This window comes from Ictalurus furcatus, chromosome 14 (assembly GCF_023375685.1).
Source record: "Ictalurus furcatus strain D&B chromosome 14, Billie_1.0, whole genome shotgun sequence".
Lineage (NCBI taxonomy): Eukaryota > Metazoa > Chordata > Actinopteri > Siluriformes > Ictaluridae > Ictalurus > Ictalurus furcatus.
The window spans coordinates 12618852-12637509 of NC_071268.1; the positions used below are offsets into that span (position 1 = coordinate 12618852).

Below are 18658 nucleotides of genomic sequence, written 5' to 3' on the forward strand. Positions count from 1 at the left end.
GGATTGTGGTGACAGAGAGGGAAGGCTCTTCTCCAGCTCCTCTAAATGCCTGCAGATGGAACGTAATAGGCTTCTCTGTCTGCTTCTGACACTCTCATTGATCAGTTTCTCTGGTCATTCACCTCAGACTCATATCTATGTTGAGCTCCAGGTACAAGGTGTCCTTTCATACCAAGGTCAGTTCTCCTTATCTGAAATCCTAACCTTAACCGCTTTAAGAGTAACCATAGTAATTAAACTCAGACCAGTGTGAAAGAGCTAGCTCTGACAATAATACCTAACCCGTGTCTGGACTCGGACATCTGCCTGGACATCTGTCAGACTCCTGTTTCCTACAGCTGCTCTCTGGCTGCGCTTTTAGATCCATGAGTTTTTTTGTGGTCCATTAACAGTGCTTCAGTTTCAGTCAGTAAGCCTCATATTAATGTTTCCTCAGGACAGATCAGACTATTTTTCCATTTCCCATTCCCTGGTCCTCAGATCTCTTTGGTTTAACCACAGTCGTCTGCCAGTTCCATTCGACTAAGCTTGATATGATGGCATGACTCCAAGTGATTTTTTTTTTATCGAGTCCAAGCTGGAGGAGTGCCATGCAGGCACTTGTTTATTTTTGGAGTGTTTTGGCAGGCCAGGCAAAAGGGCATAACAATATAATGATAAATGTGCACTGCATAATGTAATCACTCATACTATTAATATTTACAATTATGTTTTTATTTGGAAGGTGAATATAGGCTAATATGCTATACGCAGCCCTGTGCAGCCCATTCAGCTATCAAACCATGCCCAAAAAGCAGCATTAGGATGAAAAAAAGTACAGATATCCTTCAGTTTTTCCCTCAGATTTTGTTCTATTTAGCCGATTGTCACTCACGCTCATGGAGGCCAGTTTCATTAGTTACAAATCTCACCTCCTGTTAGCCCTCCTGGTCTCTCTTTCCATCTCTCTCTCTCTTTCACACACATACACACACAGAGTGTTTAATACACACCTTTAAAACCTGTTCCTCCGATAAGCAAAGGTGATTTCTTAGCCAGACAGAAGCTCTGTGTCTCCTGGCTACTTCATTACAACCCTTTTCAGATCTGTACATCTGGTTTCCCTCATCGCTATTCTATCTGCCAGTGGTATCTGCATCCCATTAGTATAGATATGTATTAATATTCCACGGTGGATGAAGGCTTCTGTACACAAACAGTACGGGAAGTTGCCAATCAGACACACGGCGGATGATGTTTACTCTGCTTATTTGGCCGGGCTTGCCTGCGTGTAAACAGTAAACAACATGGCCGCTTGCTATGCCTCCTGATTAGGCTACCGTGAGAGTACAGGGGAGGCAGGGAGATGCTGAGCTTCATCATTACACACTACAGCTACAGATGTTTCCAGAGGCCCCGTCTGGAGATTCTAAATGAGAAAATCTGAGAGGCAAGGAATTTGGTATCGTTTTTGCAAATGGGTAAATCACAGCACCATATTCAAGACTTATTCTGGGGGCTGATCTATTTGATCTTCACATACTCCTCAGATGGTCCTATTTGTCCATTTCAATGTCATTTCTACTAAGTCTTTGCATTCATGTGCACCACTGACGTTAGTTGGCCTATCTTTTTTTTTTTTTTTTTTAAAGCTAAACTGCTACCCAAAAATTGCTCTGTACAGTTTAAACTTGGAGACAGGAGAACATTCATTAGTTCAAGCAGCTAATGATCGAGCTTATTTTTTGAACATTGCATTCACTACCTAACTAGTGACAGTCTGTTAAGTGCTGCTTTCTGGCTTGGCTTTTATGAATGAGAACAAAATGGAAGCGTTAAAATAAAAATAAAAAAACAGAAAAGAAAAGAAAAAGAAAAAAAAGCCCAGATTTTTAACAAGCTCCACAAGGTATAGAAAACAGAAACTCTTTTATCACCTAGTGTTAGCTTAATAACTAGCTATGTGGCTAGATAATGTTAGTGTATAACTTTTTGGTTATCTGGCTTGCTTGTAGTAAATTGTTTTAAATTGTAAACTTCCTCTAATGGGTTATTAAACAATCAAATACAATCTGCTTCTGATGTAGATCTGTATTTAGAGCTATAGTCACTGGCAGTTTTGCACATGAGCACATAATGAACATAATACAACCTAAATGTGACTAGTAAAAGTAATCTTTATTTGTATGCCAACAGCAACTGAAATAGAATTGGTGGCTCTGCGATTAAAGCCTTCAGCTACTGATCAGATGGATGTGAGTTCAAATCCTGGTGCTGCCACAGTTGGGTTCTTGAGCAATTCTCAAGCACTCAGTTGTATCTTGTCTCAATTTTGCTTTGGACAAAAAAAAAAAGGTGCGTTTGATAAAAGGGTCAGCCAAATGTAAATGAAATGGTTCTTTCCTCCACCACAATGAAAGTCTACAGGATAACAAGTCAGAACTTGTGTCTAAAAATTGTTACAAAAACTCCTACTTGCAATTACAATTTGAATTTGAATTATTTTGTGATCTGTACAATTGGGGTGCACGGTGGCTTAGTGGTTAGCATGTTCGCCTCACACCTCCAGGGTCCGTGGTTCGATTCCCGCCGGGGCCATGTGTGTGTGGAGTTTGCATGTTCTCCCTGTGCTGCGGGGGTTTCCTCCGGGGGTCCACACGGGGGTGTGATTGTGCCCTGCAATGGACTGGCACCCTGTCCAGGGTGTACCCCGCCTTGTGCCCGATGCTCAGGCTCCAGGCTCCCCCGCGACCCTGAAAAGGAGTAAGCGGTAGAAGATGGATGGATCTGTACAATGATAAACGTTACATGCTCATGCATTTAGGTGGGTGCCTTACAGTACTTGATGCACGGTTTGCCATCAACCAACCTTGCTATATTTTAATAATGTTAATAGGCACAGGAAATGAAATATGACAGTTATACTAAAAATGATTCAAATAATATGATAGTAATATGAGGGAAATTACATCTTACTTTATAAAACCTGACCTACCATAAAAGAAGAATATTTGACATTGACCATTTATGAGCATCATTATAATGCAATTATGGAACACACACACACACACACACATACATATAATATATTTATATATAATCAGCAGCGTTGGATGAGTCTAACTACCTCAATAAGCATTTGGAACTGTCAAAAATATTCAAACCTGAAATCTAGCCCCCTAGCTACGCCTACTGTGACAGGAATAATGGTAGTTAAGATGAAGAAATTCATGTGAACAGGTAAAGGAATTTAAGCAACATATTTTTACTCAGATCATGACCTTTCTGACTTACCTCTCTATGTGCATGTGTATGTATGCAAAGAGAATGAGAAGTAACATCTACTCTTGTTCCTATGGTTGCGATAACCAAAGACAGTTCCTCTTTGCTGTCTCACAATTTTCAGTTAGTGTGTTATAGATACAGCACCTACTGTGATAATAACAAATGAAATGGAGATGAATGTCAGTCACCAACCTTGAAAAAGGAAAGATGAACATAACAATGTTAGATCCTTCTGCCGAAAAAAGCAGTGTGTCCTTTTTATAGCTCTCTGAGAGGCCAATAGTGGCTGTCTTTCCCCAACTGACCCTGCCACTCTAAACTCAGGCCCGGATGAAGAATTCAGAGGCCCCTGGGCACAGTGTCTTGTAGGCCCCTGGGCCTGTGCCCATAATGGCCATTGGATAATCCGGCCCAGTCTACACTGTATGCTTTTTAAAGAGAAAAATGCAGATCTTCCTGGGGGTAGAGCTAATTTCCGGGTGAGAAAAGTTTGAGCAGATGCTCTATATGGAGAAGCGAGCTGGATTCATTGGATGGTATTATTGCACAGTGGTGCAGTGGTTAGCGTTGCTGTCTCACAGCTCCACAGTCCCTGGTCCCTGGTTTGATCCTGATCTCAGCTTACTGTCTGTGTGATGTTAAATTACTCCTAGGTGTGAAGGGTGTGTGAGTGGTGCCCTGTGATGGACTGCCATCACATCCAAGGTGTGTTTCTGTGTTGTGCCCAATTGAGGCTGTGGATTGAATGTAACCCTAACCAGGCTAAAGCAGTTACTGAAAATGAATGGATGAATAAACTCTGAAGTATTTAGAGTGGTATGGTGTTGTTATTAATATTCTTAATACCACTAGTGTTAGAGTGTAGTTTACAGTAGCTGATATGTTTGAATAATCCATCCATTTTCTATACCGCTTATCCTACACAGAGGGAGCCTGGAGCCTACGTCAGGAAACTCTGGTTATAAGGTAGGGGACACCCTGGACGGGGTGCCAACCCATCGCACGGAACAATCACAAACTACAGACAATGTGGAAATGCCAATCAGCCTACAACACATGTCCTTGGACTGGGGGAGGAAACCGGAGTGCCCGGGGGAATCCCCTGAAGCACAGGGAGAACATGCAAACTCAAATTCGAATTCCAACCCCAGAGGTGCAAGGCAAGTGTGCTAGCCACTAAGCCAACATATCCCCAACGTTTGAATAGTACTGTACATTTCTTCTGCACATTTTACTGCTCTCTCTCTCTCTCTCTCTCTCTCTCTCTTTCTCAACTGTTTTATGCCTATTGCTTTGAATTGTGCCCTTTTAAGTATCCTCTCTTCTAACTCCCTCTATTTTACATCTGTTTTAAGCTTCCTGTTTTAATGTGACCATCAATAAACCCACTGGTTAAAGCGAAAAGGCTTAATATTTTATTCACACTCTCCTTACGTGTAAAGCCGGGTTCACACGGTATGATTTTGGCTACGATTTGGTCGTCTGAAACCGGGTGCACACTGTGCGCTTTTTAATAGTCCTTTGTGACTGTTGCTTGTCAGACTGTACGAACATGATCCCCGCTGTAAGCCACGTCACACTGTAGGATCTCAGCTGTCATTAATGTCCCACTGTACAACAGTCAAGACGCATGCAAGAAGACTGTAAGGAGAAGGAGAAGCCACTCTACAGGACCGTGCCTCAAATCTTCTGACACTGGCAGAATTTAATCAGAGAAAAAATTTGATCGCACTGGCCATTAATCGGCTGTCGGGGAACACGTCGGGGAACATGTCGGGGAACTAGCGATCAGAGACTACAGATTTTGGCCTAGGATTATAGGAATCTTTTAGGATTCTCAAAATTTGTCTCAGACGACCAAATTTTGGCCGAAATCGTACAGTGTGAACCCAGCTTGAGACAAGTTTTGAGAATCCTAAAAGATTCTTATAATCCTAGGCCAAAATCTGTAGTCTCTGACTACAGTTCCCTGACAAGTTCCCTCAACATGTTCTCTCAACATGTTCACTCGACATGTTCACTCGACATGTTCTCCAACATGTTCCCTCTACATGTTCTCCAACATGTTCCCTCTACATGTTCTCCAACATGTTCCCTCGACATGTTCCCTCTACATGTTCTCCAACATGTTCCCTCGACATGTTCCCTCTACATGTTCTCCAACATGTTCCCTCGACATGTTCCCTCTACATGTTCTCCAACATGTTCCCTCGACATGTTCTCCAACATGTTCCCTCGACATGTTCTCCAACATGTTCCCTCGACATGTTCCCTCTACATGTTCTCCAACATGTTCCCTCTACATGTTCTCCAACATGTTCCCTCTACATGTTCTCCAACATGTTCCCTCGACATGTTCTCCAACATGTTCCCTCGACATGTTCCCTCTACATGTTCTCCAACATGTTCCCTCTACATGTTCTCCAACATGTTCCCTCGACATGTTCCCTCTACATGTTCTCCAACATGTTCCCTCGACATGTTCTCCGACATGTTTCCCGACAGTTGATTAATGGCCGTTGCGATCAGATTTTTTCTCTGATTAAACTCTTCGTGTCAGAAGATTTGAGGCACGGTCCTGTAGTGTGGCTTCTCCTACTCCCTACAGTCTTCTTGCGTGCGTCCTGACTGTCGGACATTAATGACAGCTGAGATCCTACAGTGTGACATGGTTTACAGCGGGGATCATATCTGTACAATCTGACAAGCAACAGTCGCAAAGGACTATTAAAAAGCGCACAGTGTGCACCCGGCTTTAATCCGAAGTCCTCAGCACTGCACCAGCAACTCGTGTTTTGCGGCAATGAGACAATCCCACTGATTGGTGCGCTCACGTGTCAATCATGTACAGCCGCTCTGTAATTGGTGAACTCCTCGTCCAATCGTGGTCCAGCGATGCGGCAGTTCCCACCACCCTTTGCGCTGGAGACCGGCTGCTCTCAGAGCCACAGTCTCAGCAGCCGAGAGGAGGCGAGAGATCAGACACTTACACAATGCTCCTCGGACCATAAACACTCCGCTCACCTGCTGCAGCTCTTCCTGTTCCTGCTACTGCTACTGCTGCCAAGGAGACTGGAGACACAACGACGCACTGAGTTCATTGCTTAAAAACAAAAACAATAACAACAACAAAAACTATCCTTGAAGAGAGAGAGAGAGAGAGAGAGAGTGTGACGGGAGGAGGCAGGCAGCGGAACCGGGAATAGGACACCACCACCACCACCATCATCCTCCTCCTCATCAGAGATTAAAGAGGATCACTCTGTCTGTCCTCTGTCTCTTTTTAGAAGACCAACATGTCCACGTCCGGGAAAGAGAACAGTGCCGCCCAGCATGCCAATTACGTGGGACCGTACCGCTTGGAAAAGACGCTGGGGAAAGGACAGACAGGTTTGTCCTTATACCTCATCTCATCCAAACAGCAGTTCTCTTTTCCTCTTAATCGCATTCAAACTGAAAACTTTATTTTAGTTCCCTCGATCATCAGTACCAAGGTGTAGCCTTTTTTACCCTTTAGACTACTAAATTAACAACCATGCAAGTGGAGGACAGTCTGACCCGCTTCTGGTTTTATTTATTAGAGGCAAATGTAAAGGTATTTATGTGTTGCCTTTAATCTTTTCCTTGTGCAAATGTGTATATATATGTGTGTTAGGATGTATAAGCCCAGCCCAGGCACGCAGCCCTTAAATGGGATGATGAATTGCAACTTGCTCTTGTTCTTTATTATTATTATTATTATTATTATTATTATTATTATTTTACACCATGCCTCAGATTGACAGAATGCTTTAAAATGCAAATCCAGTCTCCCTATCCTATATGATCAACACCTTCCTGGTCCTTAGTTGCACATGAAACGGTTCACGTTACCTTGTTGCCATGCTGCTTGTGTGTATCGGGATGGTGAGACTGCCACATCGTCTAATCTGTCCTATGTGCTGTGGTCACGTTGGACGAAATCTGGACTGGATTAGTCATTGTGACCTTGCGAGAGCTGAAAAGTGATGCAACACTCCGGGCTGTTGTCCGGTGGCCCCGCATGGGAGAAGGCAGGGTTCTCCATCTGTCCTCTCTGGTGCTTAGATTTGGCCTCAGATCACCAGGCGAGACCAGGGCTGGAGTGAGGCAGAGAGAAATAAGGGCTGGCTTTTTTCTGGGGTGTCTTTACTGGAGGTTCTGGTACACGTCATTCATTCATCACCGCTTTCTTACATGCTGTTACTGGAGAACATATCTCTGCGTTTCCTAATTTACTGTGTTTCCAATATTTTACTGTTTTTGCTGCTCTAACATGCTTGACTCAGCTCCTCAAATTAAGAAGGTTGTCATGATGTTAAATGTGGTGCTTTAGTGCTGGGAAATCATCCGAATGTGTAGTGCAGGATGGCTTCACAAGCAGGACTGAAAAACACTGACTTAATCTAATGTAAGGTTCTCTCTGGTGTTGGAGTTTGGTGGTTTCCCTGCACCAGGACATCCAGGTCTTCTTAACCATTACTGAAACTGGAGTGCACTTCAGGTCACAGAGTTAGTGATTCCCAAAACAGTTCTTGTGCTCCCCAGAGAATTCACACTTTTGCACTTTTTACACACATTTTTGCTCTCTCTCATCTCATCAAGCCACCAAGAGAGCACATAATCCACAGTTCCACGGTGTGGCGAGCTGGAAAAATCAAAAACGCCAATCTAAGTGGTTTTCAATCATGGTCCTAGGGTTTACTCGCACTTTACGTTTAAGTGCTTTCCCATGGACCATACAGTTTAAGATCTTGTGGTTTACCGTCATTAAATTCTCTGCTGTTTAAGTAGCTTCTTATTCATTTAGCAGACACTTTTATCCAAAGCGACTTACAAATGAGAAAATACAAGCAAAGCTTCTTAATTCAGTGGGTTACAGTTGAGTGCAAAAGCTTGCATGCACAGAAATCTAGTGTGATCGATTACACAGATATCTCTTTATTATTTAATGTGCATATTAAGATATTACTAAGATGATTGTCTTCTCGCGGATACAACCACATTGCATTATTAGCTCAATTCAGATCAAACTTTCGCCGTGAAGTCCTAAGATTTGAGTTTGAAAATCAAAAGTCATACCTGTACTAGAACGAGTCTAGTCAGTCCCTCCAGGATTTCGCAATTTTGCGGTTGCAGAAATTAACGCAGAATCAGTCAAACGCCGCAATATTTGGAGGAGCTTGCATTTGTTCGAAATGACAGATAGCAGATTTTCAGAAGATTTGGTCCAAGATGTGTCATGTGTCATCATCACAATCGAAGCCCCCTTCGATTCATGTGTGTCGAATATGAATACAGCTAAAAGGTCTCATTTACCAACAAACATCACTCGGTACGTTTACATGGACAACAATAATCCGATATTAACCCGATTAAGACGATACTCTGATTAAGAAACTAGCATGTAAACAGCGATTATTGATGACTTTAATCCGATTAAAGTCATACTCGAAGTAAACACAAATCAAATTAAGACATGTGGAGTATTCCTGTTTTAGTCACATTATCGAAGTGCATTAAAGACATGTAAAAACCCTAATTACACTATTAAGGTCGTGTGGGAGTTTTCACCACATTTTGCGACAGGACACGTACACACACGGCAGTGCTCAACCGTTTAGCGGTAAACAAGAGAGCACGGCTGCGTCCCAAGCCAAGTACTTACCTGCTATATAGTAGGCGAGATACATGTATTACAGCTACTATACAGCAGGTAAGTACGCGGTTTGGGACGCAGCCCATGGCTTCAAGCAGTCTTCTATTTGCACGTGCAGCATGACAAATAATTAACTGCACTTGAAGCTTTCGTAAAATTAAAAATAAAAACACCCAAAGCTGTATATGGTACCATAACGAAGACCAACTGTATGTCAATACGTGAAATTCTGGAGGAACATCAGACGGCGTGGTGTGGGAACGTAATGACGTGTGCCGTTAATTGATCTCTGTTCTATAACATGTAAAACGGGAATATGACAGGAATATTCTAAAATCGATTATTGTCTATTTAGAATATTGTCTTATTCAGAATAAGGGTAATAATTAGATTACTGCTGTCCATGTAAACGTAGTCACTGTGAAAGAGCGTGTAAAACAATTTTGTGCACTTGAAATTTCGCCAATTCAAGTAGTTTCCCGCAAAAAAAGAAGAGGCATAAAACTCTGCAAATTGTATCACAAATTTCGCAGAAAAAAAGCCATGGCAAAATCAAGCATTTTTGGCCGCAACAATCACAGAACAAAACAAATCCTGTTCGGACTGACTAGTCCTCAGCAAACCCCGAAGCCACACTTATTGAACCATTGCGGATCTCCAGTGTTGTAGCATGTCAGGAGCTTAGAGCAGTAAAACACGGATGCATAGACAGAGGACTGTGGGTGTGACTGTGACTGACACTTTGGCTATGCACCTGTCCCTGTACCCACACTATCTATTTCTGTGTATGTCCTCGCCTATACATACATATAGCACATGGTAGCCAAATACACATGACAAATGTCACACACTCCACATGACAAACCTTTAAAAACAGTATGTGGCTTATAGTTATGTGATTGTGCATGTGTGAGAGCAGATCATAGAGCATGGTTTACAGACTGACTCTGGGTGTGTACTGTAGAGTTGTTTTTAAAAAAAATTTTAATAGTATATAGCGGTTGGCCTGGGCCGATCTCCGGTGTCAAACAATGATGTCATTATGTGATTAAAGTCCTACAGCATGTCTGTAATCTCCCATGCTAAAATCTCTCTCACATGGATCAAGAGGCAGCAGGAACACAAATTCCACTGTTTATTGTTAAATGCCTAAAAATAAAAGTCTCTCCAGTCTTTCCCACATTGAGCATTGTGCATATATTTAACATATCACTGAAATTCAACCTAAAGTTGGAAACACCGAAACAAAAACGAAAAAAGCGTCAGCCTGCCTATTGTACAAAAACACCCCGTGGCACCTGCATGACACGCTGTAAATCTGTTGTCTTCAGTTGCTAGGTAATCATTTTTAATAAAACGAAATGTTGGCCGACTCTGTTAGAAGTCCATTTTAGCATACCTACTGTGAATGTTGCTTTAATCACAGGTTGCATCAAATGAGCACGAGCCACTAACCGATTGTTGTTGGCCTTAATTGTCACAGTACGTTGCTGGGAACTCCAGTCTCATGTGACCCAGCTTTACCATATGGCATTACTTTACTGCCAGTTTCTTTTCCTCTCATACTCCACACTCCTGCTCACACTTTCATTTGCTTTGATTGTACGGTATGTACCATCAAATCCTTCAATATATGCACTGTGCATTATGTATTTCTATAGAAAGTGTGTGCAGGTGCTTTAATTCGTTCTGATTGTTATATATACAAATCGTTATATGCTCTCACGCTCAGATTTTATTCTCCTTACTGTTGGATTCTCTGTGAATCTGAGGATGAATGTAAGGTTTAGTGTGCACGGTTCTTGAAAGGAGGAAATTGCCTGAGAGCATCATATGTTGTATGTTTTTTTTTTTTTTTTTTTTTTTAAATATATAAGCATACCATTGGATAATAATGGTAAATTTGAATTTACACACACGCACAGAAAGCAAAATCCTGCTGATGCTTGTGTGTTGTGTGCGTGCCTTGTCAGTAAATTAACAGCATATTACTGTTTTGGGTAGAAGCCTATCTAGCTTATCTGCAATCATAAAATTAACCAGCACAAGCAATTCGGCAAGCCTCGTGTAAGCACCGACGCCATAAAAATGACTACTTCTGCCATCTTTGGATTTTCCCCCTTTTCCCTGTCCATGTGCAGCGGCGCTTGTAGTAAGGGCTTATTGAGTCCTGCATGGCTGCTTCTTGCTCGTGCTGGAGCTGAAGCTCTGATACAGTGGCTGTGCTTCAGTGCAGGAGATTCTGCAGGAGGCTCCCTCAAGAGCAATTAACTCCATGTGGCTCTCTGAAAGTAAAGCCAGCCTGGGTCTTCCGTGACAACTTTGTTTGTCTAGACGGTTTATTCGGGCAAGGTAGGGTTTTGATTTAATTGCTGAAGAAGCAAGCAAGGCAAAATCTTGTAGTCTTTATTTATTAATTAATAATATTGGGCGTTTTTTTTTTTTCCTTTCATATAAATATATCCCATATAAAGAGATTCATTTTTGCAACCCAAAAGTGCAATAAAGTATGTTAACAGAAATATGCATATACAAATATACTGTACATATACATATAATCTAGAGAATTAATAAGCAAATTAAAATAATTAATTAAGAGAATTAGACTGAGGGCTTAGTTTTAGTCCATTTTTTTTTTTGTTAAAGAATGTACAAAAAATTCCCATTATAATGTCAGGTTGTATGATAAAGCACATATAACAACGATACTGTCCTAAAATACTGCATATAGTGTTTTTGAATTCTCAGGTCAGAAGGCATTGATTCATTTCCTAAATTAATTTCACTTTTACAGCACACTGAAATAATTTTCTTCACATATCCCAGCTTGTTAGGAAGTTGTTAAGAAGGTTAAGGACCCAAAAGCTGGGCGATGATGGGGCTTGAACCCCTGCCCTTCTGATCAGTAACCCAGAGTCTTAACTCTTGAGCCACCACTGCCCGTTTCTATAGTAACACCTCATCCTCAGGAGCTTGTAATGCCGACCCTTCACATAATCAAAGACTAATAATAAATAGATTACAAACGTGGTTAATTAGCAAATACAACCCCGATTCCAAAAAAGTTGGGATGCTGTGTAAAATGTAAATAAAAACAGAATGCAATGTTTTGCAAATCTCCTATAAAGCCATATGTTATTCACAATAGAACATTGAAAACATGTCTAATGTTTAAACTGAGGAAATGTACCATTTTAAGGAAAAAAAAAAAAAGAGGTAATTTTGAATTTGATGGCCGCAATACGTCTCAAAAAAAGTTGGGACGGGGACAACAAAAGGCTGGAAAAGTAAGTGTTACTGAAAAGAAACAGCTGGAGGTTGATTGGCAACAGGTCAGTGACATGATTGGGTATAAAAAGAGCATCTTAGAGAGGCAGAGTCTTTCAGAAGTAAAGATGGGCAGAGGTTCACCAATCTGCCAAAAACGGTGTCTACAATTTGTAGATTAGATTAATAATGTGTAATTTAACAGTCGAGTCTGAGTTTCCTAGCACTATTTTTATTTGACTGTCCAATAGGAATATGTCTGTATTTTTTGTATTCGGTCTTGTACCTGGCTATGAGTTATGATACGTTTGGTCTTGGAAAAAAAACCCCAAACAAACTAAAAACCAACGCATTTTGTATCAGAAAGCTCAGGTTTAGGTTTCAGCTCCCTGTCTCTGCATGGAGGCAGTTTTTAATTTGACTATGAGTAATAACTGCCGATCAGTGAGTCGGATCAATAAAACCTCTTACAGCTGTTCCAGCGGTACAGATCCATACCATTTCATTTCGGATTGGATGATGATGAATGCACTGGGGAGAAATCAGTACTCTCGGGTGGTTAGGGCAGCTCATGTGAGCTGATGTGAAGTACACTGCCAGAGAAAGTCTATTCTTTTTCAGCCTACGGTTCATTCAGATGTTAAGGTTCCTGTAATCATTATTTTCCTTGATATTCATTTGCAAGACTGCGCATTCTTATTCCACTCATGGCATGTGAGGCTCCTAATTTATTAGCTGACATGAGCTCGAGAAGGCTGTGGTTAACGATGTAACATCATCGCTGGGTGAAGCACCTAGTCAAGTGCGTGCTTTCTAACATGCTTTTCCGTGCTACCTTACCAGGCAGCGATGGACATTTGCCTGGCTTCAGCAGCTCAACTTGGTGTGTTAGGTGGAGCAGAATAAATGTGAAAGTAAAGGTGTGACTGTGTACTTAAATACCCATTTGAGGCACCAGTATCTGAATGCTGAAATGACAGCTCGGATTTTTGTTACGCTGTACAGCTGCATGAAACCTGTGAGAAAATATCCATCCGTCCATCCATTTTCCGTACCGCTTATCCTACACCCGGAGACTATCCCAGGGAACTCTAGACACAAGACAGGGGACACCCTGGATGGGATGCCAACCCATCACAGGGCACAATCAAATACCAGTCAGCCTACAATGCATGTCTTTGGACTAAGGGAGGAAACCAGAGTACCCGGAGGAAACCCCCAAAGCTCAACCAGGACATGTAAACTCCAGACCCAGTCCCAGAGTGCGAGGCATTTAATAATCCAATGAGATTCAATGAGATCTGTGGACGTGATAACTTTCATGAGGGTTGAATTGTAATCAACACCAGAGCACATGTTTTTACAGTAGGGTGGAAGTCTGAAATATTGCGCTGACATCTAGTAACGCTTTTGTTTCACATTTATTCATTTTGTTCATTATTTCTCTATATTGCATCTGACAAATACATCATGATGTGCACATTTTATTTCAAGTGGAAAAATGATTACATAAAGACAATTTTTTTTCTTTTAGTCTTCTAGCGATTATCTGAGTATCTGCTCATTAACTCTCACGAATATTCCAATTTGAACACGAGGCAGAGTGTGTTTGGAATAATGCTGGTGGTTTGTGATGTGGTGAAGGGCCTCTGTTCTGCATGGTGTAGTAGCGAGGTCATAGCTGAGGGTACGACTGCAGAGTGACGACTACACAGTGCGTATGGAGCAGCAGGGAAGAGAGGATGCACTGAGAGTAGGGTGAAGTGTGAGGACTCCACCCTGGTGCTCTGTCATGTCTGGACTGTGTTATACTTCAGAGATTACACATGGGTGGGGATTGTGCTGGGTTGGGGTGGGATCGGATAATTCGGTATCCTTTTTTTTTCTTTCTTTTTTTCCTCCAGTTTTGTCCTTTAAGAAATGCAGTACACTGCTGACTTCCTCTCCATCTCTGATTTCTGTGGTAGAGTGCCTCTGTGCTTCCAGTCAGTGTTACACACGTACAAAAAAACAAAGCAGAAATTGAAAAATGAATTTGTGCTCAGTAATATGACTATATAATATGGATATTGCAGTAAATCCTGTATGAAACACTGTTGAGATCATCATTAGCGACGTATTAGATTGGACATTACTCTAAGTATTTAATTTACCCATTTTTTTTCAAATGAACAAATCTAAATTGTAATCAATATATATTAAGTAAAAATATTCTTTAAGTTTTTTTATATGAAAATGTCTTCAAATGTTAATGCAAAATCAAGCAAATTAATGCAAATCAAGCAAAACTCTGCAGTATCAAGAGGAGCTTGCAATTGCAGATTTGGGCCAAGACACTTGTGTGATTCGTCATCACAAAGCCGAATTCGATTCACATGTGTCATACATGAGCACAGCTAAAAGGACTCCTAAACCAAAAAACATCACTGTGAAAGAGCATGCAGAACAATTTTGTGCACTTGCAGTTTCAGTCAATTCAAGTAGTTTTCCGCAAAAAAAAGCAAAAAAAAAAAAGTTGCATTGCAAATTAAAAAAAAAAAAAAGCAGGAGCAAAATCGAACATTTTTGGCTGCAACAATCCCCAAAAAAGCTATTTTTTAGAGCTAACTGGATAATGTTAAATGTTTATTGGTTCCAGAGCATTAAATCTCAATCCTTGTGACAAATAGGGGTAAACATTTTATTTGCCTGTTTGTTTGTATACCATGGTGACGTGTTTATTATTTTAAGTGTAATTATCTTTAAATTTAGCATTTAAAATGTCCACTCAATGGGACTATATTGAGTCACAGAATCATGTGTACAGTATAACGTAGACTGTGAGAGAAGGTTTTTCTTTTTTCTTTTTCTTCTTCCAATTTTCTGGCTGAATGACCAATAATGTTGACTGCAATATTGGACAAAAACAATTGTGATTATCGTTTTAGCTGTAATTTTGCAGAAAACGAATGTCGTTTGTTTTCTGTTCCTAAACCTGGCCCTAGTTCAGTATGAAATGCCAGTATCTGTTTAAAGTTTGGGCAGGTCGTTTTGGATTCTGTTTAGGGTATAATGCACCATGTCACAAATTCATGTTGCCCTGCTGCTTTTTCTGACACCAGAAGGAAAACTGGCAGAATTGTTGCAGAACGAAGGGGCTGCCACGGTCAATTTCTCTCAATTTGAACCCTATCAAATGTTTATTTGCTGTGCTCTCACCAGGCTGTGCTGCTTGTTGCTTCTCCGCATTAAGTTGTTGATTTTTTTTTATTTTTTGCTTCCCCCACCCTGAATGTGGATATGCTAATGACAAGGTTTGATCATGCTCAATGACTTTGAGTTTGTTACATGCAATGCTTGGCTGCATCTTTCAGGTCCAATCTGGAGCATTCCCTCGTCTGGACTTTCATACTGACTTTCTCTGAAGTGGCTTCTGTCTAAGGTGCCTAAACCGCATCTTGAATTTTGGATGGAGTTTGGAAGAACACTGCTAATTCTGATTGGTTTGGCAATATGTTTTTTGAATTGGACAGGGAAAGGTGGTCAGTGGAAGAGAACATTTTTTTTCATTAAATTCTCATTAAGCAAATGAGTTCACTCCCAGATCTGTGCAAGTAAGATTGAATGGCTTTTCTTCTCGTTGAGTGTGCAATATAGCCCTCACTAATCCTGATTTGGTATTATTTGACATTTAATGTCAACCAAAACCTACAAATGAAATTTCAGCAAAATGTTTCCAAAAGGCACAAAATTGCTTTTTTGGCAGTAATCATGAACAGTTATACTGTGAATTGAGGATTAATATTCCTATGAAGCTTATCATATTCCTCAATATCTGATTTCCGAGAGAGTCAAAATTTGGAAAGAGAAAGGGAAGAACACTCGATGTATTAAAAGATTTTGAGAAAAGTGTATGGTGGCACAGTGGGTAGTGTATGGGACATGTGATTGTTTTAAAGTTAGTGTACAAGTTTTGATGCGTATCTTAGTTCTTCTCTTCTTTGCGAAATACTCACAACTCTGAGGTCCATGAAATATCAGTTGTCTTTATTTATTCTTCTGACTCAGTCAAGTTTCAAATTTCTGCCAGTCATATGACAATACAATCCACTTGCTTTACCACATTTTTTCAACAACGTATTTGTTTACTAACATACCGTAATCGATTACAGTCAAAAGATTGTGTTCTCCCAAAACTTGTACATCCTGAGAACCAATGAGAATAAAGGAAAGGAAATATATGGAACATTTCATGTCTACTTATCATAAGTAAATATAATAATAGATTTAAATAATGGAAATCTAAAATATGGCTCCTGTAGGTAGTGTTGCTGCCTCACACCTCTAGGGTCCTTGGTTCGATCCTGAAGGTTCTCTGGTTTCCTCCTAAAAACATGCCGGTCAGTGGGTTAGCTCTAGGTGTGAATGTGTATGTGCCTGATTCCCTGTGATGGAACGGTGGTGGTTGAGGAGACACCCCCCCCATACTATCTAAAGCGCTTTGAGTGTCTAGAAAAGCTCTATATAAATGTAACAGTAAATAAATAAATAAACAAACGGTGTCCCACAATATTCTTGGGACAGATTCTGGATCCATTGCAAACCTGAACAGGAAAAAGCAAATGAATGAACGAGTCAAGCAAGTTGTATCCACAAAGCTTTTCCAGTTCCATGCAGCACTGGTTAACTGTTTTGTTGTTTTGTTTTATTCTGTATTGCTGGATGATATATGGTCTGTTCCCTGTCATGGGAATGCTTTCCATAGTGTGGCTAATTTACTTGCTAATGCATTTAAAGTGAAGTCATCTCACAGCACTGAGAAACCAGCCACTAGATAAGCACAGATGGATATCCAAACTCATTTAGACCGAGATTTAGGACATTCGTTCTTGAGAATGTAATAAAACTCCCTTGTGTCTTCACCGTGCCTGGAGTCTCTCTGGATGCTGGATGTTTTTAAGTGATATGACTGGTTTGACTCTCGGAGTAGAACATCTTTCCATGTACTCTGTTTTGTATCATGCTAAGTAGTTTTGTAACTTAATACTTGTAACCTTGGTAAAACATCAATAGCACAACCATGAAATTGAGCTTGGATGCAGACGACTTCTCTATTGCACATAAAGGACAGTGTTGCGTTCATGGCTCATCCTATGTGCAGGTGGAAGCAAACTGCAAAGCATCCAGTAAAGACCTGTACAGCTCCTGGATAATGACATTTGCCTCCAAGAATACTGACACTCCCTATGCAGAACTCTACCTGTAACTTCCCTTTGGTACTCAATCCAGATACAGCAGAAATATGACCAGAAACTTTCAGTGCTTTATCATATCAACCAATTTTTCCACAATTCTTCACTCACCAGCTTGCTTACTGAGCCATGACTGTGTCTGTACTCGGTTACAGAATGAGCTGGGAATGCTGTTTGTTGGCTTGGGAAAAAGGTTTCATACATGGCTGTTCGTAGATTGATTCTCTAGATGTGAGTAAACCCATAATTTGTGACACATTCTGTTTGGGATGTTAATGCATGTAAATGACCTGACTGGACAATCGATACACTGCATGTGCATGACAGGTTTTGAACTTGATGCTACACACGGAATAATATTTTACTCAGATATCGTTTTTTTCTTCCAATCCCAGACTGATAGGCTTACGAGAGGAGACTACCTCACATGGCAGCCAATGCATGATGAAAAATTTTGGGGTGTGTTGGGTGTTTCCATGGCAATGTGTTTGTGAGTTCTTTGTGGTTCGGGTATAAAATAAACAGTTTGATTTGAATGTGGATTTTAAATGTATAAAACCTTAAATGTATGGAAATTTTTAAAATAAAATGTGTACTGTGAATGGGAAGTTCAGGAATAAAAAGCGCTATGGGGCTAATAAATACACATTTAAACAATGAACCTAATAACTGAATTGTTGGGTTCTGTTGATAAAGTAAATCTTTACTGATGGGGTCGGTAATGTTAACCGTATCTGGGGGAAAAAATATTCTGAAGATTCATACATTTTTTTTATTGTTGTCATCATTGCTATTGTATGTCAGTACCTGAGAGCTTGTGCTCATTCTTCCTTTCTAGCTTTGGGAAGAATGTAGTAGCTAAGACCTCAGTGACCGACAAGGAAAATGTGAGAGTTCAGGGTGTTTTTGGATGAAGTGTTACTGAAAATAATTCAAAAACAAAGCATGTTTGCCATTATATAATTTTATTTGTTTAAAAAATGTCACTAATGACAGACCTGGGAGAGTAGCACATTGCTTAGGTATGACACATGAAAAAGGAAAAAAAAATAGATAGAACCCTTTGGATATTGGTCATCACTCTCTAATGTGTGGCTTTGGTTTCCATGACAACCCCAGTCCTGTTCATTTGGGATTAGTGTTTAATGTACCGTGTGTGTGTTTTGGGGTTGAATTTGCAGCTATTCTGGCCTCAGGTCTGTAAGGTGTGTGTGTATAT

At 40.6% G+C, this 18658-nt stretch overlaps 1 protein-coding gene across 1 annotated transcript in view; it reads left to right on the forward strand.

Annotated features, from left to right (window-relative positions):
- Nucleotides 1-6079: 6079 nt before the first annotated feature.
- brsk2a (BR serine/threonine kinase 2a) overlaps nucleotides 6080-18658 on the forward strand; it is a 216293-nt gene continuing 203714 nt past the window's right edge. Inside the window, exon 1 of the mRNA XM_053642392.1 lies at nucleotides 6080-6654. Coding sequence (XP_053498367.1) covers nucleotides 6561-6654 — 94 coding nt within the window. The 5' untranslated portion in view covers nucleotides 6080-6560. The remainder of the gene's footprint in view (nucleotides 6655-18658) is intronic.